General features: G+C 43.7%; 1 protein-coding gene across 5 annotated transcripts in view; it reads right to left on the bottom strand.

Annotated features, from left to right (window-relative positions):
* Positions 1-3,155: 3,155 nt before the first annotated feature.
* The window catches only part of LOC121282181 (neuron navigator 1-like), a 589,054-nt gene continuing 565,570 nt past the window's right edge, over positions 3,156-26,639 (bottom strand). For all 5 annotated transcript variants that reach the window (XM_041195735.1, XM_041195734.1, XM_041195736.1 and 2 more), the window contains 5 exons: positions 22,179-22,250; positions 16,379-16,575; positions 14,163-14,281; positions 9,280-9,477; positions 3,156-4,070 (listed from right to left, as the gene is read on the bottom strand). In XM_041195735.1, the coding sequence (XP_041051669.1) occupies positions 3,975-4,070; positions 9,280-9,477; positions 14,163-14,281; positions 16,379-16,575; positions 22,179-22,250 (682 nt within the window). In that variant the 3' untranslated portion in view covers positions 3,156-3,974. The remainder of the gene's footprint in view (positions 4,071-9,279; positions 9,478-14,162; positions 14,282-16,378; positions 16,576-22,178; positions 22,251-26,639) is intronic.

Here is a 26,639-nt window from a genome sequence, read left to right as displayed (position 1 = left end):
ATTGGCTGATTGCTAAGAAAATCCCCATTTACCTGAAAGGCAGTTATAGTAGTGTTCAGGCTCCTTGTTATATTCTCCACTTCTCTGCTGAAGGACGGTTGATTGTGCAGCACCAATAAAAATTATCCATTTTTTAAAAAGTGTTTATATACAACAGCCTGATCAAACTACTTTGGCATACTGCATTGCTTTTGGAATTTTCAATTAAGTTGCTTAATTTATTTTGCAATATAAAATTTCCCTTTGAATTTTCTCTTTTCATTAATGATTACTATACAATAAGAACTTTCTCTTAATATGGCCAGGATTTTCCGATCGGTGAGTGGGGGTGCGGGGCCCACTCGCCGATGCATAAAATGACACGGGATGACGTTGGGCGGAACTCCCGACATCACCCCTCCGCATTTAAATTTTCAGGTAGGCGGGGGGCTCAGCAGAATCAGCTGTGCACCCGCCCACCTGTCAATGGCCAATTGAGACCATTGACAAAGTCGTTAAACTAATTAATGGACCTGCCCGTCCAACCTTAAGGTTGGGAGGCAGGCCAAGGGCCCTGGCGAGCATTAGAAAAAGCATGAAACCTTATCCAGGGACTTGATGAGGTTTTATGTAGACTTTTAAAAATGTAATTAAAGTGTATTTAAAAGTGATGGACATGTCCCAATTCATGTGACAGTGTCACGTGAGGGGACATGTCAGGGAATTTTTTTTTCTATTCTTAAGTTTTTTTTATTGTAGAACCGATTTCCCTGAGCCAGCACTTAGCCTCAGGGAGATGAGTGCGATCTTTCGCACGCATACGCGAAAGAGCGCACTCTCGGGTTTAGCGATTCTCCCCCGCCCACACAGGGAGCACATGGTGCTTCCTGGCGGACGTCACACTGGATGGGCTTTACTCGGCCCATCCACGAAAAATGATGTTACGCCCCCAATTAGGGGCGGGTCTCTGCGCGACCGCTCCTAAACTATCCTCACCCCACCCCACCCACCTGCTGGGGGGGAAAATTCTGCCCATGAGAGCAGTCGCAGGATGCTTCACAAATAGAGGTTGGGATATTATTGCTGGACCAGGAGGGGAGAGATTAGAAGTGACTAAAAGCTTGTTCAAAGAGCAGGGTTTAGGGTGCCATGGTACAGGTGTGAGTTAAAAACATAATTACCAAAATTCCTGAACCTTGATATCATGTCCTTCAGAAAATTCTCATTTGTTGTTGTAAATTCATGTTCTTTGTTGTCAACTTTATTTTGCCTGCGATAAACCTACGCTATTGTTGTTCATGGTGCCATAATGTAGAAGTCAGAGTTGAAAATATTGACTACTTATAAATTGTCACGAATTTTATGATGAGAAGTTTGGGAACTAAAAATTAATCTTGTGGTGACTGCAATGGAGCTAGCCTATCTTGCACTGTCTGTTTTATGTCACCCTCCAAGATGAATTTCTAGCCCTAGATGTGAAATGGAATGTTGCTTTAGTAGGGTTTCAGAGGTTGTACCCTTTGTTTATATGGTTTCCATATATTATTCTTTGAATTTAGCATGGCATTAACGATGGGATGAAACTACATTGCATGTTTACCTGTTTGTGCTCACATTGATGATCAGCCTTTCTTTATATTCTACAATGTTGGGTGGGAGGACATATACAAAAATCAGACACAACTCATAATGCAAAGGAATTACATTTCACTTAATATGTCAGACTGATGGCCTTGATCTTTATGTTAATATATAATTTTTCTGTATCTAAATAGCATTACATATTGAATCATCATATTTAGTACCAAAACACTCTCACCACACCATTTTATTGTCCTGTAGCTTGCAATACTTGACCTTGCCTGGAATAGCGAAATACATGATTTAGTTTTCAGTGTTGTTATCTCAATTGATATAAAAAAACAGGGATTACTTTAATCCTCGAGTAAAGAAGGGATCTTGAAGTAGTCAGATTAACTTCTGAAGACATAATAGAAACAAAGACAAACTGATAGAAAGTAGGTGTTGACTCTTTACAATAATATAAAAAACGTATATGAATGACAAAGAAAATTTTAAATATTAATAATAAGAAATATGACACCTCAACAAATATAATCAAGAATAACACTAAAAAAGTAATTGGGAAGTTACTCCCAATTATAAAAATGTTTAGGATGTATGACAATTCTGTCTGACATACTTTGTTTTTAAAGGAACACATAATTTTTTGAAAAGGAGAAATACTTCCCCAGAAAGCCTGTTTTTGCCTTTGAAAAAGCTAACAGAAATCAGCCCCCATACATGCACATTTCTTTGGTGAGAACAGTTATTCTCCTTGTTCAAATCCATGTGCACCTTTTATAACAACCCACCACGTTGGATCTCGTGGCTAGAAATTATTCCCTTGTGTTCAAGCACACCTCAATGGCTAAGTATTGACGACAGCTCAAAAACGGCATGGAAATTTTAGATTATGTTTAAAAAAACAAATAGATATTCAGGATGTTGATCCTCATTCTTAGTGGTACTCGACTGATGATTGACCCATCATCCTGGTTGGGAAATTTGATCTGATGAATGTATATTTGGACCTAAACACACAAATATCTCTTCGTAGCATAGAAATACATTATGCTTATTTTTAAAATATATTTTTTGGAGTGTTCCATAACACAGGGAGCACATTCCCTCAGCATGATGGTGCCCTTTAAGTAAATCTATGTTTTGAGAAAATGTTACTCAGTTTTATAGCATAAGTAATCACTCAAAGCCTATACTATGTTTAAAGTAGCAATAGCAAGGTTTAAATACCTTAACAGAGAACAAAAATATGTAATTTCTGCAACTAATTAAGAAATGATTAGTTTAAATGGTTATAATTGTAAGGAAGGAACGTTGTGCTAAGAAAACAAAGTTTTGCAATATGGGTGGCCTGTGGTACAACATATTTCACAAGATATGAAATCATTGCCTGGTCACAAGGCACTTTCTCAAAGACAGATAAAAATTAGAGGGCAAGGAGAATTGGGCTGCTTTTGTTCATCTCCCAGCAGCTAATTTCATGTTGGTTTCAGCAGTGCTCTGGGAGCAGATGGCTTGCCCCCTTGGAACAATTGTGCAAAGGATCTTAAAGAGATACTTAACTTAGGTTGGGGCGATGAAAAGGAAAAAAAAATATAGCTTCTGGAATTAACAATTTTGTTTCCATAATATACAATCATTCTTCTCCTGCCCGTCCTTTGCAATGTGAAATTTAATAGACCACATTTTGATTGAAAAGTTTCATGTTTGAAGGAGGGCAGAAGGAAAGAGTACTTAAAGGGTTCCTGTCATAAATGTTACCACCTTGAGCTTAAAATTGAATGCATGTCCTAATTTCAGAAACAATTTCACTGCCAAATTCAGGGCACAAAAATGTTCCAATTACAAAGCGCACCTATTTAGAACTTGGAAAATACAAATTCCTGTTTTAGTGGTTTCACCATGATTCACATTTCACAAGCTGTGTGGACTAATGAGGTTTTGAGCACTATAAACTGTAGAGATTGGTGGAGAGGTCCTCCAGTCAGCACCAGTGTGACATCTGAGATGGCAGCAGTAGTGGAACAGCGATGGCTCCTATAATTGTTTGAGTTGTAGATTAGGAGTTGACCTTAATAAAGCTCACTAAAATCTTATTTGTTTCTGCTTAAATGATTGCCATGCACTTTTGAATTATAAAGTACAAATACAGCATTAACAGTCTATATAATTAGATGTTTTTTTTTCCTTCCAGATGGCTAGGTAATATGATTTACAATAAATGATCACAGTTAACTTACATATGATTTTGGGCCTTAAACCTACAATTTTACCCATCAATTAATTTAGCCCCCTACCTAACTACATCTATTACAGAATATACTTCTGTTTCAGAACTACAATATCCAAAGTGTAGTTGTGGCATGATTAAAAACAAGATGGCTCCCATATTCCTTGTTGTGTTTTTCTTTTCAATGTGTTGATTGCAAAGATGATTCCAGGATGTTTTCGCCTTCACAACTTTGGGTGTAATTGGCTGCCTCCTGAAGTCTCAGTAGCATAGTCATCTGCAAATATATAACAGAAGAAACATTTAAGACTGAACTACAATGTATTTGACAGGTTCTACTCAAATAACAATTTGCCAGTATTAGCTAGTGTATTTTTATTGTTAGAAATGGCATGATAACATTTTAACACCCAAGGACAAACAAAGCAATTTTCAACAGAAAAGATCTCTGATCATAGGATTTTGCAGGATCAAGCTCTACAAGGTAGTCTCTGGGAAAATGACAAGTGTCCAAAATTAACATACTCCTTAACATAAACTACTTAACATGCTCAGGTCTATTACATTCATCATAAACATCTTTGTTGGTTCAAAGCTAAGGTTTTTTCTTTCTGATAAGAGTGTATATCTGCTCTCCTTTGTTGGAAACAAGTAAATCATGTTGGAGTATGCATTCCAATAGCCAATTTAGAGAATGACAGTTCTTTGCTCAAAGTTCTTGTTCTCACAATTTACCCAGGTATTGCACAGAAAGGGAGATAATAAATTGGAGGGGATATGACGGCTCTGACAGGACTAGCTAATGGCACTAAAACTGAGCCAATGTCAAGCATGAAAACCACAAAATGTTACATCACAACAAAAACATATAGGCTAAGAGTTTCTGCTTTGGACACAATCAGCAATCCAGGTGTAAATTTTACACTCACTGCACTAGTTTTCCACTGTAAGTTTCTGTTCAAACACATTTGCCTACCATTGAATGTACAATCTTCCAATCGGGGAGCACTTTGGAACATAATCTTTCAAATAATTTTTTGCATTAAGAATATTCCTTCATATATTTAAGAATGATAACTTGATGTGGTTTAATTACTACAACTGAAAGTGGTTTTCTTCACAAAAAATGCCTTTCTCTCAGGGTGCCTACCTGCGAGCAACCATGTTTAAATAATGGAAAATGGCTTCAAAAAATTATACTGTATAGGACCATTAAACATCAGTGTACAGTTTCCAATCAGTTCCTTGGTAACGTAAGAAAAGTATGTAAAAGCTTTTAAAATATGCCTGTTAGTGTCCATAAGCTTAATTTTAAATACCTCTTCAACAGACTGCAAATAGGCGTAATTATCAAAACCTCGCCATGGTCATCAATTCAGTCTAAGGGCACCATCATTTTATGGATGGGGACAGCTTGGAGTGCAATGTTTTTTAAACCAATACATCTGGTCGGCAAGCAGGGGGGGCGGGGCCCGCTCGCCGATCTGTAAAACGATGAGGGGTGACGTTGGGCGTGTGTCTCGACGTCACCCTGCGTCATTTAGATTTTCAGTTTGGCGGGTGCGCAGCCAAATCAGCTGCACACCCGCCAAACTGTTATTGGCCTTTGAAAAACTAATTAAGCCAATCAATGGACCTGCCCATCCAACCTTAAGGCTGGAGGGTAGGCCAGGAGTCCAAGTGGGCTTCTGAAAAAGAAAATGAAACCTCATCCACAGGCAGGGATTTAAAAATTTCAGAATATTTTAAAATATAAGTTATGGACATGTCCGAACTCATGTGACAGTGTCACTTGAGGGGACATGTCGGTAAAATTTTTTCTATTCCTTAAACTGCTTTTCACATCTGAGCTGATCTCCCTGAGGTACTGAGGCAGCACTTTGCCTCGGGGAGATCTGTGCACTCTTCCGTACTCATACGTGAAAGAGCACGTTCCCGGCACAGGGAATCCCCCACTCCCCCCACCTCCCCGCCCACACAGGTAGCGGACAGCACTTCCAAGTGGACGGCAGCGTGCCCCCAACCAGGGGCGCCAATCAGGAACACCTCCACCTGTGCCTGCTCCCGCATATCTCCCCCAACGGGGGGAGAATGTTGCCCATAAGACTGTGGAAACTAGATTTGCGTTGGACATTAGCCCTTTATGTCCTCAATCTTTTGCACTGGTTTGGCTGATTTAAGGTGAAATCTAGCAGAAACTCCTGCCCATTTGGTTCATTGATTTGAGTATTTATAATAAAATGGTTAAACAATACCAATGTGATTTAGCAGGTCACCAAAATAGATACAAGTGTGTAGGAATGCAAAAGTATTATGACGCTGTCACACAAACATGAGAAAAAAAGCAAAGAAACAATTCAAATGTTGAAAATAAAGAATGGTGTATACTAAACAGCCAGAAAAAAGGCTGTCAACTTTAGTCAACTCAATTCCTCAGGTTAAAGTTCAAATTGCTAACAGAAATAAAAAAAAACACTGCTTGACTCTTTATAAATTAGAACAGTGTTGGTTATACTGGTCCACACGTAGCCAGTCTCTAAATGAAGAGGAAAAGCACAAAACATCTACTCCTGCAGTTTAATTAGGATGGCCTTTAGAAGAGGAATGGTCACAGATTCCCTTTAAATTATTGGAGGCTTTGAACACTGCTGTTTGCTTTGAACTTCGCCAACCTTTTACTGTTAATAAGAGTGAAGATGTTTAAATCCTGCAGCAACTTAATGATGCACAACTGTCCAACCAGCTGTCTCTGAAAACACTGAATGAAACAGTCACATGTTGAGCAGCACCAAGCTTCACGTCCTCATGCAGCCAGGCAGCCACAGCCACAATTAATTAGAATCAGGGTGCTTCCTCAGATAAATAACACCTTGCAATTTAGTAGCGCTGATAGGAGGGAGTAAGCTGGACAAGGATGGCAAATTGCAGCTTCGAAGATGCTTTCCTACCTAAAGTCATTCCCTAACCACATGGACTACAAGGGACAACATTTAGCAGAGAATTTTTGGCTTTATTTATGAGTCAGCAGTTTGGATGAACTGTTCACATTGGTCTGGCTGGTTTTGTAATTTCATGCTTGCTAACCCTCCCACCGTGGCTGTAACCACCCATTGAATTGGCAGCCGGACTTACAGACCGAGGGGAAAATGAAGCCAAGTGTCAAGAAGCCAAAAAAGCATCAATAGTGTCAAGTTGTTCTGTAAATAGCCACACATGCCAAGTTTTATTTTGTGACTTAATAAATGTTGCTGAAGCAGAGAAAAAAAACACCTGCTAAAAAGGCAATTCAAAGTCCAGGCACAGAAATAAAACAGCTTTAAGATCAAGTATAAACTTTCGACACAATAGCCGGGATTTTCTGTGCCTGCTGGGGTCAGGTGTGTTCGGTGGCACGATTGGATTAGATGGTGAGAAGGCCAAAAATCGGTTTCATGACATTGTGAAACCAGTTTGCAATCATCTGCTCGGCTGCATTTCCCGCTATCAGACGCAGGGAACCTCATTGTAATATATCAGCTTATCATTATAAGGCCTGACCGATGGACTCATCCCCCCACCCTGTTGGATCATCCGCCCATGTTGGTGGGAAAACACGCCATTGTGTTTCACAACAGCATATATAAGGTGTGCACTTGGAGGGCTGCACTTCACTCGGGACTTCAAGGTTTGTTTGCCTACCTTGCTTCGGTCAGCACTCGCAGTCATCAGCGCCAGGCTTCACAGACAGCACCACATCATTTTTAGGGGGGGGACTCGGGTAGGTCCCCATCTACCAGATCAACCATATGCGGGTGGCTTTTCAATGGCTGCAGGGAAGGTCTTGCTTGGGGAAGGGGAAGAAGTGGCCTCAGGCAAGGGAAGAGGCTGCAGGACAAGAGCTGTACTGGGGAAGGAGGGTCTCCCAGAGTGTGTGTGGGGGCACATGTTATTCTGTGCAAGTGGCCTCAAGATGGTAAAGGCTGAGAAGGCAGTCTCCAGAGGAGATGAGGCCAGATGGACATGTGAGGGTACTGAGCGGGCTGGCGCGTGCTTGACCCGCTCGAGCGTAAAATGATGCTTGAATACGTTGGCGATGATGTCAGGCAAGCGTCACGACGTTATCACGCACTCACGCGATATTTCAGTCAGTGGGTGTGTGTGGGAGTATGCAGCACGCCTGCCAACAATTAATGGACCTATTAAGGCCACTAAAGCAACAATGACATTTTTAGCTGCCCGTTTAACTTCAAGGTTGGTAAGCAGGCAAAAAGTCCAAGCAGCCTTTGGATTTTTTAGGAAACCTCATCCATGGGTAGGATGAGGTTTCTAACAGCAATTAAAAATTAAATTAAAAATTTTAAATTTCATTCATAACATGTGTTATGCGCTGACTTCCACGCTTGTCCTCTTCTCGCCCCTACCCCAGTGAGGCTCTGAGCACACATTTCATGCTGGCTGGCTATTAATTGTCTTTCACACAAGGGTTCCTGATCTCCACTTTCTAAGAACTTATTTTGGATTCTTCTCCCAGCTTTCTCTCAGGCACCTTCCGCAAGGGTTTATCTCCAGGGTTTCAAATTCTACTTCCAAAGCTCCTCTTCCTTTGGTCATCACATGCATCCAAGCTTTCTTACATGCTCTCTCTCTCACTGACACATTGTCAACAGTACACTGTTTCACATGCCCATAGCAAAGAGTTATAGACTTTCAGCCTTCTCTTTGGATCTTCTTGCCTCTTGCAAGCTGTACTTGCTTTAAATCTGCTTTCTGCAGCTTTGTCTTTTTAACTCTGAGGTTGGAGCCTTTCTCTCTCTGCCCCTCACTCTTAACTTCATTTAACAGGCCCTTTTCAGGTTTCTATCCTTCTCTTTGACTAGAAGGTCTTCTTGGGACTTTCTCCTGTTCCACTCCCCTGGATTTTGGGGTTTTTTCTTTAGCTTGGGACTCGTCATCTGTCCCATTTGCTCCAGTATCTCCTGGCAGCTCTTTCAAATACAACTGAACTTAAACTGCTTCCAAAACTAACTATTTCTTTTCTCTGGTGTGTGTCTGTGGGAGGAACCTGCCTCTCTAGACCCCTGTTGCAAGGCAACAGCATGGTTTTTTCTACTCTTGTGATTGCTTAACTTAAGTTGTAAGCCGCTACTAGAAATGCAAGCACCTTTTGAAGTGAAACTAAAACTCAATTTGACCTTTCTTAACACACACATACAGAAATACAAATAAAATTTAAACATTAAAGCTAAAACTCATTCCTAACACACATAAAATATAGCTTACTTAAATGTTCTCTATTTCCTACCACTATTCAAAGAAGAGCAAGAGATTTCTCAATGTCCCACCCAACATTCCTCCTCCAACCGATTGCTACTTTTGTTAATTTAGCAAAAAAGTAGACACAAGAGTGTAATTCCAACATTTGAGGCTCATGCCTGGTTTTTCTCAAAACTTAGTGAAGCTCAGAATTTCACCGTCCCTGTATAATAAGGCTTTGCTGCAACACTTACGAGTGGGTCTGATTCAAGTGAAGTAGGCGCTGTCTCTTTGATCTTTTTTTTATCTGCAGGAGGCCCTGTAACTTGTGATCCTGTACTTGGAGGAGGCAAATGGAAGATTTTTGAGCGGTCTTGTGAAGCAGTTGACCAAGGTAGAGTATCCTGCACCCATTTAGCAGGGTCTTCCCACACAGCTTTCCTTCCATATGTCTAAGACAAAATAGGGAAAAATATAGGCAGCAATTATAGACAGCAATAATTTATGTAATACAAAAATACTTTCTATTAGGAGGTGACACCAAAAATGAATTTCTAAAACTAATTTTAAATTTCAATTTAAATGGATATATGGTATTTAGGGGCAGAATTTTCCCCCTGTCATAGGGGCTGTGCGGGAACGGGCGCGAGTGGGCAGATTCCCGGTTGGGGGCACGTCGCCATTTTACATGGGTGGGCCAATTAAGGCCTACCCAGCGTGACGTCCACCCGTAAGCGCTGTGCGGGGAGGGGGGTGGGGGGGAGAATCCCTGAGCAGGTTTGTGCATTTTTACGTGCATCCGTGCGGAAAAGTGCTCAGATCTCCCTGAGCCAAAGAGCTGCCTCAGGGAGATTGGTTGAACTTATAAAAATTTATTAAAGGTAAGAAAAATTTTTCCTGACATGTTCCCTCATGCGACATTATCACATGAGCATGTCCATTACTTTTATTTAAAATTTTTCCAAACATTCTAAATCCTTCATGGAACCTCAATCCGCCCATGGATGAGGTTTCATGCTTTTTCAGAAGGCCACCTGGGCTCTTTGCCTGCCCGCCAACCTTAAGGTTGGATGGGCAGGTCAATTTAATCATTTTAATTAATTATTCAATAGCCTTAATATGCCGTTGACAGGTCAGCTGCACACCCGCCAAACTGAAAATCTAAATGACGCGGGGTGACGTCGGGACACATGCCTGACACCACCCCGCTCGCCAACCGGAAAATGCTGCCCTAGGTGTTTTGTCCTTTTCTTGAAGGTTCATTTAAATATTTTCTGTTGGATGTATATGTCTTCATTCCTTCAAGCTTTGGCTAATTGTAAACTTCAAGAGATTCTAAATTCAGAAAGCTAGTTCGATTTCATCGACATAACTATTTGAATGCTCTAGTTCTCACATCTGTTATGATCCCAGCTGAGGACAAGCTTGATCCCAGGGTAGAACCCAGCTTGATAGATTCTAACTTTGTTTGTTTAGATATGTGGAGAGCAGCTACTGAACAGAGTCACGGGAGTCAGCTGATGAACTTTTAACAGAAGAATAAAACATTTTATTTAACAAGAAAAGGTGAACTATATTATAATACTCCTTCGCCCACAACTATACCTTTACAGATATATACAGATTTGTAAGGATAACACAAGTTACAAAATCTATCTTATACTCAATTGTACACAGTAAGTACACAGTCCATGTACCAATAGGCACCCTGTGGTCAGACACACCCCTCCCTGAAACCAGATGCTATGGATCTCTCCTCATCTCCTCCCAGATACTTGTCACACCGGGGCCAACCAGTCTCATTGCACTCCATCTTTCCCACGAGGGTTTCCAACCTCCACTCTCCAAGAACCTGCTTTGGAATCTTATCCCAATCTGACACTTTCTCTCAGACTCCTTCTGCAAGGGTCCACTTCCAGGGTTTCAAACTCTTCTTCCAATGTTCCTCATCCCTGGGTTACCACATGCATTCAGGCTGTCTTCCATGCACTCTCTCTCACCGACTCAGCTGTCAACAGTACACCACAGCTTCACATGCCCATAGCAAAGAGCTACAGACCTTCAGTTATCTCTTTGGACCTTCTGGCCTCTTGCAAGCTGTTCTCACTTTAAATCTGCTTTCTCCAGTTCTTGTCTCTTTAAATCTGAAGCTTGGAGCCTTTCTCTCTGCCCCTCACTCTTAACTTCACATAACAGGATCTTTTCTAGGCTCCTGTCTTTCCTTTGACTAGAAGTTCTTCTTGGGACTTTTCCTTGCTCTACTCCCCTGGATTCTTGGGGTTTTTCTTTAACTTGGGATTTGTTATTTGTGCCCTTTGCTCCAGTCTCTCCTGGCAGCTACTTTCAAAACCAACTGAACTCAAACAGCTTCCAAAACAAACTGCCGTTTCTAGCTTTTGTGTGTGTGTGTGTGTGTGTGTGTGTGTGTCTGTGGGAGGGCCCTGCCTCTCTGGACCCCTGTTGCTAGGCAACAGTCCAATTCTCTCAAGTTGTTTATTTTTCAGTCCTACAGCCCTTTCCATTTGTTTTTGTCTGTTCCTAGCTCCTGAGAGCTGCCTAGTATCCTCTCTGTCAAGAGGTAATGGCCCTTCTTTGTATAGGCCTGGGGTGGAACCTTGGTCCCTGGTTGATCCAATGGTCCACTGCCTCTGCCTGTGTGTGTCTGGTATCCACTTCCAGATTCCTGTCAGGTTTCTGTCAACCCTTTACTAGCTTTAATGTGTAATGCTACCTAACTACTGTGGTGACCTAGTGTGGTCATCCCAAGTGTTCCAATATAGTTGCAACACTCTTACAACTTATGCTTTTTCTCCCTAAATCTATGAAAGGTCTATACTAAGCAACAGAAATCAGACTGATATTTAGAAAATATGGATGCCCTCAGATAATATTATGTCTTGGTCCCACAAAGAAGGGAAACAACAGAGTTTGGGTTGCTATTTGTCAATTGATCATGAAACATGATTTGGACACAAAGGGCAACAGATGCAAGAAATTAGCTTACGAAGCGTAAAATGGCTTTTAACTGTGCAAAAATGAAAAGCTAATAGCAAACAGGGTTGAACACCTACATAGTTGACATAAGAAGTAGGTCCACTGCATCAAAAACGGAATAATTCAATTTTAGCATCAAATATTGATCAATTAAATCTCAAGTTCCAGTAAACCAAAGTAGGTTTTAATGAGTTTTGGTATTTCTTTTTTTGTTGACAATGGTGAGCTGAATGCAGTTACCAAAGAACTTCATCATTATTACATTTTCAAATAGCCTCGCTTTTCTATGAAAAGTGACACTATTCAGCTGGAGGCGGGGCCACTGCCTCCACATAAATATCTGTTCGAGGGTTGATAGCTCCACTGATTCACACTGATTTGGCCCAGGATGTAATCAGAGCCTTAACTTTCATTTGAAGGTCGCTCCTCTACAAATTAATTACTTTTTTTTCCAGAAAGGATGCTGGACGTCAGGATGCAAGATTGCGTGCCTCTCAGTAATAAAACACTCATGTCCAGTGTGAGTGAGGAAACAAGCTAGGAGGGGAGTTTTACAGCCCCATCGGAGTGGGGGGCAGGGCCAGAAAATGTAGCAAGCCATTCAAAAGTTCCATTGACTTTGGTGGGACCGGAAAAATCCCACTGGCGGGTGCAGCGGAAAATTGAGAGCAGCCTGTCTCTACCCACAAAACAGTAGTCCTGCCTGTCAGTATCAAAGGCCTGTGATAGTACCTGTAAATAAGTCCATGGTCAGAGTCATGCAATTTTCCAAATGGAAGGGTACAAGTGTGAATTAGAAATGGAAACAAAATATTGTGGGACCCTTTAAAACATTAACTTCAGAAATAAGCAGACCAGCACACCATAGGACAGAATTTTGAGGTCGTCGGGCATGCGTGGTGAGTGGGCCCGGGAATGGCTCGCCGCCCGTGATTGGCCCCCAACCGCGATTTCACACTGGCTGGCCAATTAATGGCCAGGGTGGGGGCAGCAGGAGGTCGAGCACTGAAGTCAGCGTGGGTACAGGGGAGCGCGCAATGAAAGCATCCTGAAGACTGAGAGCTGCCTCAGGGACCGGAGGGTTTTAAAACCATCAAATAAAGATTTTAAAATGCAGAAAAAAATGTCCATCCATCTGACTCACTCACCTGAACATACAGGTCATAAAAATTCTGCTCAAACATTTAAAAAAAAAAATCAATATTGGAAATCTCATCGTGCCCTTGGATCAGGTTTCCTCAAAAGTTCAAAGGCCGTCTGGCCAATTCGCGTGCCCACCAACTGTAACTTTGGATGGGCGGTGAAAAGTCCAAGTTAATTAATACCATATTAAGGCCATTAATTAATGGCCTTAATAGGCCTCTTAATTATAGGCGGGCATGCTGCTGACTCTTGTGTGCGCCCGCCGACCGAAATATAGCATGCTTTTTTACACTCGGGCGTGTCGGGCACGCGCCTGCATGCTGAACGAAAATCATGCCCATAGAAAGAGCCTAACAAGGCACATACATTACTCTGATTTCTATCGACTGTGCTAAACTGGCAATTGCAGCATTGTAGATTAGTCATTTTAATTTCATCAACAAACAGAAAAGAAGGCACTTTTGCGCTTTCTGCTGCTAATTTGGAAATGTTTGTTTGCCTTTTCTTGCTAACAAATGCCCATAAATGACTTCCACCTGCCAGGCTATGTCCGCTTGACCATGGTCAATTTTCTATCCCCATTATCGCGTACAGGAGGCAGGCTTCTCTGTCTTCATCATGATTCTCACCAAACCTGACCCTCGAGCTTCTACAGCAAACCTTTGAGCAAACCTAGAGCCCCCAAACTCTGCATTTTAACAAAATAATTGTACACCTCAAATCCATTAGGAAAGGAGTGGGAAGGGCTGTGACAGGTTGGGCAGAATTTTACGGCCCTTTTTCGGCAGGGACGGAGCCGTAAAACGCGGCAAGACGTTCTTAACCTCATTGGCTTCGGCAGGAATGTGAAATCCCGCTGCCGTAAAATTTCGCCCGTTGAGTTACACTTTGAAGTTTCACATGTTTAAGGCATTTTCATAAAGTTTGCATTCTTGACCTGGAAGGTAAAGCTCAGTACTATTCCTATAAATGTAATTATTTAATCTATACATATAATCACCTTGATCCCATCATTTACCCCTTCCTGAAGATAAGGAAGAATGGAATAATTCCAAAGGTCGATGAACCATTCTCTGAACTCAGCCACATTGACCGGAGAGGACAGGAAAAAACAAGGACCTGCAGGAATTGAATAAAAAGTAACATCAATGTTACATAACGGCTACATGTCTCATTTTTTTTTTATTATTTTAATAAGATTAAGCATGGTGAATAAGTTCAAATATATGATGAAATAGACCACAGAATCTTTACAGTGCAGAAGGATGCCATTCAGACCATCAAATATGCACTGGCTCTCTGAAAGAGCATTCCACCTAGTGCCACTCCTCTACCTCATCCCTCTACCCGTGCACATTCTCTCTTTTCAGATAGTAATCCAATTGCCTTTTGAATACCTCGATCGAACCTGCCTCCACCACCCTCCCAGGAAGTTCATTCCAGACTCCAACCACCCTCTGGTTGAAAAAAAAATCCTCACTTCATTTTTACTCCTTTTACCAGTTATTTTGAATCTGTGTCATCTAGTTTTTTTTTTAATTCGTTCATAGGCTGACTAGGCCAGCATTTATTGCCCATCCCCAGTTGCCCTTGAGAAGGTGGTGGTAAGCTGACTTCTTGAGTTCATGTGAAGAGTCATACGGACTCGAAGCGTTAACTCTGTCTTTCTTTCTACAGATGTTGTTAGACCTGCTGAGTTTTTTTTCCAGCATTTTCTGTTTTTGTGCTAGAACTTGCAATTCTATTTTCACCACGTCACCAATTACAGCTGAGATTGTGGAACAGAAATCAAAGTATCAAGAGAGGCATAGTCACAACTCATTCAGATAAATCCTAATCATTGAGGATTGTTAATAGGTTCCGGTGCCAGTCTTGATATTTTGACTCAACATTATGTGGTAGCAGTAGGACAGTGCTAGCAATGTTCAGCTAACAGTTGTACTGAGATGGTTTCAGATAGGTGTGGCAGCATTTCCGATTTAGATTCTTGTGCCAGATTTAACTAGAATGGGCTCGTAAAACATTGTTGTTATCAATTATGCAATGTAATCCTAGAAAAGAATTGTTTGGAGAGGAGAAACAACAAGAACAGCTGTGAAGATCCAACAGTTTCTCCCCGTTCTCTAAATTCCTCCATACAAGTTTGAAAGATTTCCTTTGGTTAGTTTACTATCTCTTCTTGCTAGGAAAGTAACTGGTATTGGAATCCAGATCAAGGAGGCATATTTTTCAAATTAATGTTAGGCCTCTTAGGAATGTGTAACCACCGCCCTCTGGAAGAGCAAGGGCAACAGATGCATGAGAACACCACCACCTCCAAGCTCCCCTCCAATTCACACAAAATCCTGACTTAGACAAATATCCATTCTCCTTCATTGTCACCAAGTTGAAATCCTGGACGTTCTTATATGACAGCAATGCAGGTGTAGGGGTCTAGGGGATACCTTCAACATGTGGACTGCAGTGGTTTCAAAAGGCCCAACCTCACCTTCTCTGCAGCAACTAGGGATGGGCAACAGATGCCAGCTTTGCCACAGATCCCCACTTTATGAAGAAGGATAAAAGCAAAAATCAGCTGGAAGTCCAGTCAGATGGTTGTGGAAATCTTTAACTCTGCCTCCCAAAGGGCTGTGGATGCTAGATCAATTCAAATTTTCCAGACTGGAGATTGATAAATCTTTATTGGGTAAGGGATTGCTCCAAATCAAGGGATATGGAGCAAAGGCAAGTAGATTGATTTGAGGCACAGATTAACTCTGACTGAATGCCAGAGCACATTCAAGGGGCTGAGTGACCTAATTCTATTCCTTAATTCTCCCACTCCCCCTGCCTCATGTTTGGCTGAGATATTCAACCTGGTCCAAGCAGGAAACTTATATAAACAGCATTATGAATCCAAATTATAGATTGATGGCTGGAGTAAACAAAGCTCATAGGATACAGCACCATTCAGCTGCTGTGGTACTGTTCCCCACATGTTATATTTGCATGCTGAGAGAAAATATTACTGCAAATGTTTTCCATGGTCCTAGGTGGATTTCACCACCAAGCGAAGTGCTCAAAGTTAGACCCTGATGAGAATTCTGACTAATTCACATGAATTTATAATATCAGAATTTTAATGCATTCACACTAAATTAATTGACAACAAATTAAAGAATAGTTTACTGATAGGTATCAAATGATCACTATTGCCATTAAAGAAACAGCACCTACCAATAAGGAAGTCAGATGTACTGTACATTTCCAGAAATGTGTGGAGATGGTACCATAACTTGGGCACCCAATTAAGAATATTGAGGATTTCAGTATTGTTCGCATTTGCATCATTCTCCGATTCAATCAGCTTTCGTTGCAAATAGCGACTTAGGAATCCGTTAGCAGGCTCCGCATTGTTAGAAAATGGCACCAGCCTGGAAATCAATATTAAACATTGTTATTCCAGATTTCTACTGGCAGATAAATAATGTACTGTAGAAAACAACAATCTGATCTGGTTACAATCTCAGGAGGGAACTTCCACAATTATTCAATTTACAAAGGAGAGAGCAATACTCTCACTCTACAACTGCAGCTCATCAACTGATTTTCTACAATTATTGCTGTTCAGCTGAAAAACATGCAATCAATTCAATGGAGCCTAACTGTCTCTTTATATTATAAAGACAATGACAAATATACTTTCTCTGGATTTAGTTCAATCTGTTAATTGCCCAGTTTGCCCTTCCTTTAACTTCCCTAAAAAAAAGTGATTTAATTTGAATAAAATATTCAAAACATTGCCTGGTGCTAAAATTAAAACATGCACAACTTAATGGGTTTTGGATGACAAATCAAAACATTACAGCCCTGAAATCCCTAGGGGATATGTTGGTGCAAATGCAGCCAAATAGTACTCACAATCTGGTCTAAGACAGAAATCCTGCCCCAAACCACGAGGGATGAGGTCACTTGCATGGCCATGGTTAGGTGCAGCAGTGGTAGCTGCCCAGAGCACTAGGCAAGAAGACTGCAGCAGCACCCAATCACTCCAATGGCATGGTGAGGTCCTGAAAAAACTGTCCTTTTATCATCACCTTTCCAATGGACCAAGTGGGCATCTCCAGAATGTAATCATTCCTCTTCAGGCATGTCTTCTGTGGAGGTTCACAGCGGATGTTATGGGCTATTTTCCTGGGATAACCCAGACATAAGGCTTTGGCATAAAGAGCAGAATTTTCTGGTTGGGGTTTGGGGAACAGAGTGGGAACAGGAGCGGGCGCAGAGCCGATTGCCGCCCGTGATTGGGTCCATGCCCCATTTTAAGCGGGTGGGCCAATTAAAGCCCACCCAGCGTGAATTGAGGCTCCCGAGGACAGCGGGAGAGGGCCGCAGCGCTGGGACTGCAGTGACAGTCGGGTCCAATGGCGACTTGACGGCCTGTTTTAAAAAGCTGCTGCAGCCTTTCAAAGGCTGAGAGTCATGGCCAGTGAAAGGGCTCCCCAGAGCGCTGCTGGTGAGCAGGCCAGGCAGGAGGGTAGGGCAGGGGGGCACTGTGCCCCTCGTTTTTCCGATGATTGACTTGCTGCCCTCATTGAGGATGTGGTAGCACAGCAGGAGGTCCTCATACCCCAGGACGGGAGAAGGAGGCTCCCCCACATGATTAATCATGCCTGGGAGGAGGTGGCGGAGTTGGTGAGCTCCCGCAACGTGGTGCAGCGCACTTGGATCCAGTGTAACAAGCACTTCAATGACCTCACGCTCTGGCAGTGAGGACAATGTTGGCATTGGACATTTAACCCTGCAGGACGGTTTTCCCCCCTGGCACCCCCCCCCTCCCCCCCACCACCACCGACCTTGCCCCCCCACTCCGCCTGCACCCCCGTGCCCCCTCCCCCACCCACCCCTTGGAAGGTTAGACCGTGTGGTGCCTAATGTGATGTAGGCAGCATTTAGCCAAGGGGTTTGGGGTGGGGTTTGGGGCAGGGGGGGTGGGGGGTGCAGGCCTAGCATCTATGTGAGAGTGTTCGGCAGCAACGGGGTGAGGAGGCACTGGAGCCCTGCAATGTCCCACTCTGGTCAGGGTGGGCTGTCTGCGAAGAGAGTCCAGGTACGAGTAGCACCAATCAATGCTCTTCTCTCCTTTTCAGGAGAAGAGTGCACATAATGCCAGAGCGGGTGAGGACTGGCGGCAGCCCAACACAGTTGACGATTCTCAGCCTCTTCAAGCAGGAGGCCCTACATTTAGAGAGGCGTCATGCGCCCAGGTCCATCGATGTCGGTGAGGCTGGGGTGCCACAGGCAGGTATGTTTGCCCAGCAGTGAGGTCACCATTGTTCTCCCAACAGCCATGGCACTGCTGAATGGTCAGTGATTGAAGTTTGCAACATGGCTTGACCATTGCTTGTGGAAGGATGAGCGCATAACGATCCGGGGAACAGGGATGCACATTGACATTGTCTCCACATCAATTGGTCCAACGTCCTTGTTCTTCCTTTCAGCATTAGTGGAGCAGGGCCAGGAGGAGGAGCAGCAGAGGCCCCCTCTCGCACCTGAGGGCCCTGAAATCTCACCAGCGTCACACTATCTCTGCCAGGCAGGCACCAGCACAGATACTAGCACTTCAGTGGGAATTAGAGCATCAACTAGTGTCCCAGGGCACAGTGGTGAGGGCACTTCACAGTCGGTGGAGGAGCTGGCAGAGACAGAGAGTGTACATGGTGCCAGCAGTTGGAAGACTGCAGGGGACCAGGCACATGCTCAGTTAGTGCCTGATGACGTGCCTCTGGAGTTGTCTGTGAAACAGCAAGCACAGGAAATGCAGCCGGATGTGCGGGAGCTTCTGGTGGAGATACATGAGGCTATTCTTGGCTTGGTGTCTGTGGTGGAGGAGCCTACAGCTGAAGCACTAAGCCTCATGGCCGAGTGCCATGCGTCCTTCATGGAGAGAGTGGCGATTCTTGTGGAGAGGCTCCTCCATCAGGGCTTCCTGGGGATGCACTCGGAACAGCAAGCCCTCACATCGGTATTGACCTCAGCTGGTCATTGCCAATGTGGGAGATGGCAAGGGCACCAAGTTTCCCAGCTCAGTGCCCATCCATCTGCAGGGAGCAGGGAGGTCCGTAGCAACCTCATGTCGGCGCAGCAGCTGCCTGTCATCTCTGTGGGCTCCTCTCAGGGCGCTCCGGATGAGGTCGCCAGCCCCTCCACCCCTCTGCCAGTGACTATTGCATCCGATGAGGCTGCGATGACTGGGGAGATGCCAGCTGTGGAACTGGCATCTCCCTCCCAGACGGGGCCAGCACTGGCTCCACGGGCCAGAGGACGACCGCCAAGGTCATCGAGGCCAACAGGACAGCAGAGTCAGCAGGCTGTCTCAGATGCCACTCCCAGCGATGGGGCAGCACCAAGACTTCGCGCCTGAAAACATAAACATAAGGCACCGCGGGTTTTTGTGTTGTTCCGCAATGAGGTCTTTATGAGTTGGTGTGATTTTTAACACCTTTGTCATTTTGTTTCATTAAGTTTCTTTGGTTGTAATATTAAATTCAGACATGTCACCATGGCTGAGGGTGCCTCTTTTCTTCTGTAGGTGGATGGTTTCCAAAAGATAATGAGTGTTTTGTGGGGCATTCAGCTTTATTAACAAGGGCCTTAGTTAATGTTCCTAACCAGGCAGATTTTGTACTTGGGTATCGAGTATGGAGCCAACAGCCCAGGCTTGTCCTGGGGGTCTATATGTGGTGTGCTAGCTGAAGGTTCATTGAATTAAAGTCACCTGGGTGTCCCTGCCTCCCTGGAGTAGGCACAGGTCAGCGTCTGCCCTCTCAGCATTTCCCTGTACGTGCTCATCCTTGGACTCATTGCTGCAGTCATTGTGTGCAGCCGCAGCCGCTGCATTGACATCTTCATCATCCACTGTGTCCCCACTTTCCAGAGCAAGATTGTGGAGAGCGCAGCATGCAACCACTATCAGTGACACACAATCTGTGGGGTACTGGAGTGCGCCTCCCAAGCTGTTCAGGTGTCAAGAGCGCATCTTGAGAAAACCGATGGCTCTTTCCATTACCGCCCTTGTGGAGCTGTGGTTCCTATTGTAGCACTGCTCAGCTTCTGTTCTTGGATGGCGAAGAGGCTTCATGAGCCACCTTCCGAGGGGATAGCCCTTGTCTCCCAGCAACTATCCATCAAGCCGGGCTGGAGCACTGAAGAGTCCCGGCACCTGAGAGTGTCTGAGGATGTAGGCGTCGTGGGAGCTGCCTGGGTACCTTGCACGGACTTGTAGAATCTGCATCCTGTGATCATACACTATCTGCACATTCATGGAGTGGAAGCCCTTCCTATTGATGAAGGCACCGGTGTCACCTGCTGGCACCGTAATGGCCACATATGTACAGTCTATTGCACCCTGGATGCTGGGGAAGCCAGCAATGGCCATGAAGCCTCTGGCTCGCTGTGTCTGGCTTGCCTGGTCCCAACAGAAGTGGACAAAGGTCAATGCATGCCTGAACAGAGCGTCTGTAAACTGCTTGACACAAGTGTGGACAGCTGATTGGGAGACACTGCAAAGATCACCCACCAACCCCTGGAAGGAGCCAGAGGCTGGGGGCAGCTGTGACCTTTAGAGTCACTGACATGGGTTGTCCACCCACACAGTTCGCGGAGATCTCAGGCCCAATCATCTGACAGACATGGTTGACTGTCTCCTTGAGAAACAGAGCCTCCTCCATCATTGCAGCTCAGACATATTGAGGTAGCTGCTTCGCCACCTATATACCCTGGCAGCAGGATAGTGGCATGCTCTGTGGCCCTTTCCATCTTAGACTACTTCTTGGCCCTGCACCTCTGGTGCCTGCACCTGGCCTCCCAAAGATGGTTCCCTTGGAGGCTGAATGTGCACTCCTGGCCTCCTCCCCCTTCTAGTACTCCCTTCCTCCTCAGAGGAGGTGGCTCCAGTGGACAGTTCAGCACCCATTCCCAGGCTAAGGGAAGGCTTCCTGAAACATGCAGGCCCAAAAAAGATTCTTCACTGCAGAGTGCTTACCTGAAGGTTGTGAGTCTGGACCAAGCAGCTGGTGTGCGTTTTGAAGTATTGCAGATCACACAGGCAAGTATCAGTAACTTTGAAAAATCAATACTTGACAGAGCACACTCGTGACCCCACTGGTCCCTCTTATCCCGCTTGTGGATGAGGTTTATATAAATGTGTCCTACCTGCCTGCCCGTTGTTGCGCCCATGCGCTGACCTGAAGATTGCATGGGCACCAAAAAATTGCCGACGATTGGCACCTCAAGGGCCTTAAGTGGCTGGTTAATTAATGGCGGGTGCTCATCGGAGATCAACGCGCTCCCGCCCAACAAAATATCGCAATGGCCGCAGTGACGTCGGGATGCTCATCACGCATCATTTTACGCGTGGGCGTGTGGGGCCCACCCCCACACACCAACAGGAAAGTTCTGCCCATAGTGTATGAGCAGAAGACCCAACAAAACTCTGGACTAGTGAAATTTAGGAGGCCAGTGCTATTGTGGCTGGGGCTGGGGTGAATTCTAAAATATTTGGGTAGCATGCTAAATTCCTACCTTCCCTTCAGCCCTCTCCAGCCCTAGACATTTTGAGTTCTAAATTCCAGATTCAGACAACTGTGCATAAAAATCAAATTATGTTGTAGGATATAGGAGAATTCTCAGGAGAATTAAAAATCAGAAAAAGTACATATAAAATAATACATATAATTAACACAGATTCTTTGTGTAGGCTAACATGGCAACCTGAGACCAATATATTAACCTACTATTTCTTTTTCAGATATTGACAGGCCAGCATGGTTTAGTCTAATTTCAGACTTCCAGCATTTACAGTTCTATCTTTCTAGCATTAGTGAAAGGTTTGGACTATATGAGTGTAAAACTTATTCAGTTTATTTCATTGCCCAAGAGAAGTCCATCCCTTTCATGAAAATTAGACTAAGCTCACATTAATCAAAGGTATGATTACCAATATACTAATTTCTACATATATAGATCTGTACTTTACCTGAAACTGAGGTGAAGGCCATGGTTTGGTGTTGTTTTGACAGGCTGATTGGTAGTTCCAATTACATATGGGCTACATGGTAAAACAAATAAAAATAAATGAAAACCAAAGATAATACAAGGGACAATGTTCAAACAGGAATGTAAATCACTTTCCGATTTCAGAACTGTAATTAACTTTGAAGTGCATTTTCTATGGTTGCAAAAATAGTGCCATTTCAAATAACCATTTAACACCCTAAGAGCTCAAACTAGAAACACCTGTGATGCTTAGAAAAATCACAGTGTTAATGAGGAAGGTTGTACATGTCACTCAACAGTTATTCACAATATGTTGAGCAGGATGCATAGAATACAAATTTATAAATTTCTATCATCATTGAATAAGGAAGCTTGTTTTCCACTTGTTTGGTATCAACAATAAGGGGTTCATTTTCAGTAATGTGCTGGCGATGTGGAACCTCACCCACTGGTGGTGTGTGTGTGTGTGTGGAATATTACTTGACAGATGTTTACAGAGAGGTGCGGACTTGGATTTGAATCTTAATTTTTAAAAAACATTTGAACAAGATCATCTGGAAATTGAGCAGAGGGCAGTTTTGATGTTATGGTAACAACTCAGTGAAGTTCAGGCCATTGAACTAAATGAAAGGTATTCATGAGTCAATAATGAGAGTTAGCAATGTGCAAAGAATGTTTGATTTTGTTAAATAGTTTTAAAGGTCACGTGGATTCAGAAGGCAAAACTTGTCAAGCAGAGTTTAATTTCATTAAAGGAAATGTAGAGTCAAATCCACTTTCATGATTCTTCAATAGCTGAGTTCATCTTTCCCCAGTCATGGTACTGATGTGATTTAAGGGTCGGAGTTACTTCCTGTGATCTTGTTGAATGGGTTGACCATCCAATTAAAAATGAGAAGGGAACATGTGAACGGAATTTAATATTGGCGATAGGGGTCTTGCCCATCAGTCGGAGGACCAGTAGGACTTCTGCATCACCTCCATTGGGGAAGTATGAGGGAGGGCAAGCTGGGGGTCACGGGGAAGAGGGTCACTAGCTAGGGCAGGGACAGGGGTGTCAGATGCAAAGGCAAGGATGGGGGGGGTGGCTTTCAGTAAGCCTGTCCCCCTTCCCAAAGCTGGGTCCATCGATCAAACACTGAATGCCTTCGATTGACGGACCCCATCTGGGAGGCATCAAATTTGTTTGTCGATTTCCCCGCATTGCAAGCACCCCACTATCGCTAGTTGAATACCAGCAGCAGTGGGATGAGGCCCTTAAGTGGCCATTAACTTCCCACATAAGGGCCTCAATCAAAATCCGGATGTGGGATGGCTGTCCGTTGGCTTTTCATCATCGGACCTAATCGGATAGAGTCGGTGAGTGGTGGTGTTCCCACCCCCACCCTCCCACCTGACCAAATACCACCTCCTGCCTCCAGGAAGGGTATTAAATTTTGCCCTATGAATGTGTACAGCAGTTGTATAACAATATCACGGTCGTGTTTCAATACATAAAAGTTCATTAATAAGTACCCTTCCAATCTATTGCACTTAAAAGTATTCCATTTAGGGAAGCATTGTCTTATGAATATAACCTTAATGGCAGAAAGAGTGATTGGATCTGTAGGAACTGAACATTGTCTGGTTATTTGCTGTAATGGCAATTCCTTTTTAACATCAGTGTAAAAGGTTTATAACAAATTGCTGGCATAAGTCTTAATTGTGTTACATCAAAAGGTTACAAATGCCAATCCAATCAATATTTAACAGAGAATGGTCTTCAGAAACAATGATGAAGAGAAATATTATACACAATAAATTGAACCTTACAGTCATGAAGTTACTGGGGGGGCACGAGGGGCTGAGTGCATTAGGGAGAGAATTTCAGAGTTTGGAGGCTGCCAATGGTAGGGTGAAGGAAGTGAAGGCTATGCAAGAAGCCAGCATTGGGCACAGAGTTCTAGGAAGGTTAAAGGAATGATGCAGCTGACAGAGATAGCGATGTGCAAGATTATCGAGTGGTTTAAACAGAAATGTAAGAATTTTAAAGTCCAGGCATTGCCCAGACTGGGAGTCACTGAAGGCCAGTGGACATAGGAGGCTGATAGAAGGATTTTCTGGCAATTTTTTTCGAGGAGGGGTCGGTGCCCAGATCTTCCTGGTATGCCGATACAATTGGTTCCTCTGGATGAACCAGCTGCTTGGCAGACAGTAGGCTGGATATGAAGGAATTCTCAGCATGGGAAAGCCACTTGTCCCCAGCTCCACCCCCAACATCAGGAGTCATGAGGGGTGGATCAAAGTGCCGCCTCAAACAGCCAGCCCCACTGGATGAAACTTGTAGCGAAGGTTGAGCTCTGGGTCCTGGCCAATTCTCTGCTCCTTATACTGAGCATTCAGACTCCAAATCTCCATCTCACATTCTGCACTGTCTGCTATCACTGCAAATCTACAAACTTTCTTGTTGGCCTTTCATTCTTGAGCCTCCACTCTCCTTTCATTCAGTTACTAATACAGACTGGTGTTGCACAGTCCATTAGAGTAGCAATATAGAAGATGAATATTGAATACACCTTACAGAATTGATTTATCTGGCATCAGATTGTGACTACTCTGTTCTTTTACATTCTCTCTTCCTATTGTTACCATAATTTTATTTTTAACCAAGTTCAACTTCAAAATCACAATGATAGAATGAAAAAATCCATGATGGGAGACCTTTTTTAACTTTGGATTGAAGGTTAAAAAAAAACTATCACTGAATGCATCATTTAACCAACCCCTAATCAGGTGCATCCCATCTGTACCCTACTTATGGCCTGCATCTCATCATTTTTCCCTTTGTAATAATCAAAACAAATCAATAGAAATTAAACTAAATGAGATTTTTAATGTATCACAGAATAAAATATTACATATTTGAAAATAATAAAATGATACCATATCATAAATTAAGAGTTTCCAGATGGTGATATATTTTTAATTTATATTTTGCAAACATCAATTAACTCACAATAATTAAAAGAGGTGCGCTTTTATTTGTTAAATAAAAATATCATACTGCTAGCTGACAGTATCATGGCCCAGGTCTTCCAGCCTCTAGATGGTCAGAGGCCAGGCATACCGCAGAAGATGAACTACAGGACCCCTCGGAAGTCCCAGTGCAAGGACTCTGTGGGAATGACGCAGGAAATTTTAACTTCCAATGGGCAATTCCCCTGCTCCCTGAGACCCTCTGGAAAAGTCTCCAATTCTGAGTTAGAGTTGGAGGCTTCAGGGTGGTTCTGACTTATTTACCTGAATAGTTTCCCAGGAAATGTTAGACAGAGAAAAGCCTGGTATAACTCCTGGGTAATTATACAACTGACACCCCAAATCACTCACACTGATTCCACCCCCCCCAACTCCACCCTGACCCGTCTCTCCCCACGAATCCCCTTCTGCCCCCCACTGACTCAACCTGACCTGACCTCAGCACCCGACTGCCAAAACCAACCCACCCCCCCGGGACCCGAACTGACTAGCCCCTAACCTGATCTAACCCAACCCCACCACCCTACTCCTCCCATCGCAACCTGACGAGCCCCAACCTGAAAACCCCTCCTGACCCACCTACCATCCAACCTAACATCCTGAGCTGCCACCCCGCATGCCTGCCACTACCCATGTGTCACCCAACCTGCCTGCAACTCTCCCAGCCGATTCACCTGCCACCGTACCCCCTCACCCACCTGCCACCCTACCCCCTCACACACTTACCTTCCCTCTGTAGCTTTACAAAGAAAATTTGGGACATTTTAACTCTTTACTAACCAGAATACGGAAACGAGACCCATAAAAATGGGGCGTGACTTGTCTTTCCCCGGCAATCCAAAGCTATGAAGAAGCTGCTCCATTTCAGGTACGCTCTGCGTTTCTGTAGAATCTGGGATTGGAAATTTCAGCCAGAACTGCGGAGTTCAGGCATGGTGGGGAAAAGTAGGAGCAGCGTGGCAATCCAACGGTGATTGCCACTCCTCGGAAGATTTGGGCTCATGTCACAAGATCAAATCAATTCCTAGCATTATGGGCAAATGTACTCAAATAAAACTGCCTTTGTACAATTTTGAGCACTTATTTTGCACAAGTGGAGCATCCCATAGTTAATAGTGATTTCATAATTTTACAGCTCTGCAGCTTCTTTATTACTGTAGGTCATGCAACCCATTGGCCAGAAATCTCCCCCCTTTTGAGGGGGGGGGGGGGGGGGGGTTGTTCCGGGGGGGCGGGGGGGGGTGGGGGGAGGCATGAACCACGGAGGTGCCTCAGGGAGATTTGTTTAAGTTATGGAAAATTGAATAAAGGTGGGGAAAAAATTTAAGGACATGTCCCTTCATGTGAAACTGTCATATGAGCTGGGACATGTCCATTATTTATTTAAAAATTTTTTATTTAAATAATAAACCCTTCATGAAACCTC

Source organism: Carcharodon carcharias, chromosome 9 (assembly GCF_017639515.1).
Source record: "Carcharodon carcharias isolate sCarCar2 chromosome 9, sCarCar2.pri, whole genome shotgun sequence".
NCBI lineage: Eukaryota > Metazoa > Chordata > Chondrichthyes > Lamniformes > Lamnidae > Carcharodon > Carcharodon carcharias.
The sequence above is the reverse complement of the archived record's forward strand: the minus strand, read 5'-3'. Positions and strand labels throughout refer to the sequence as shown.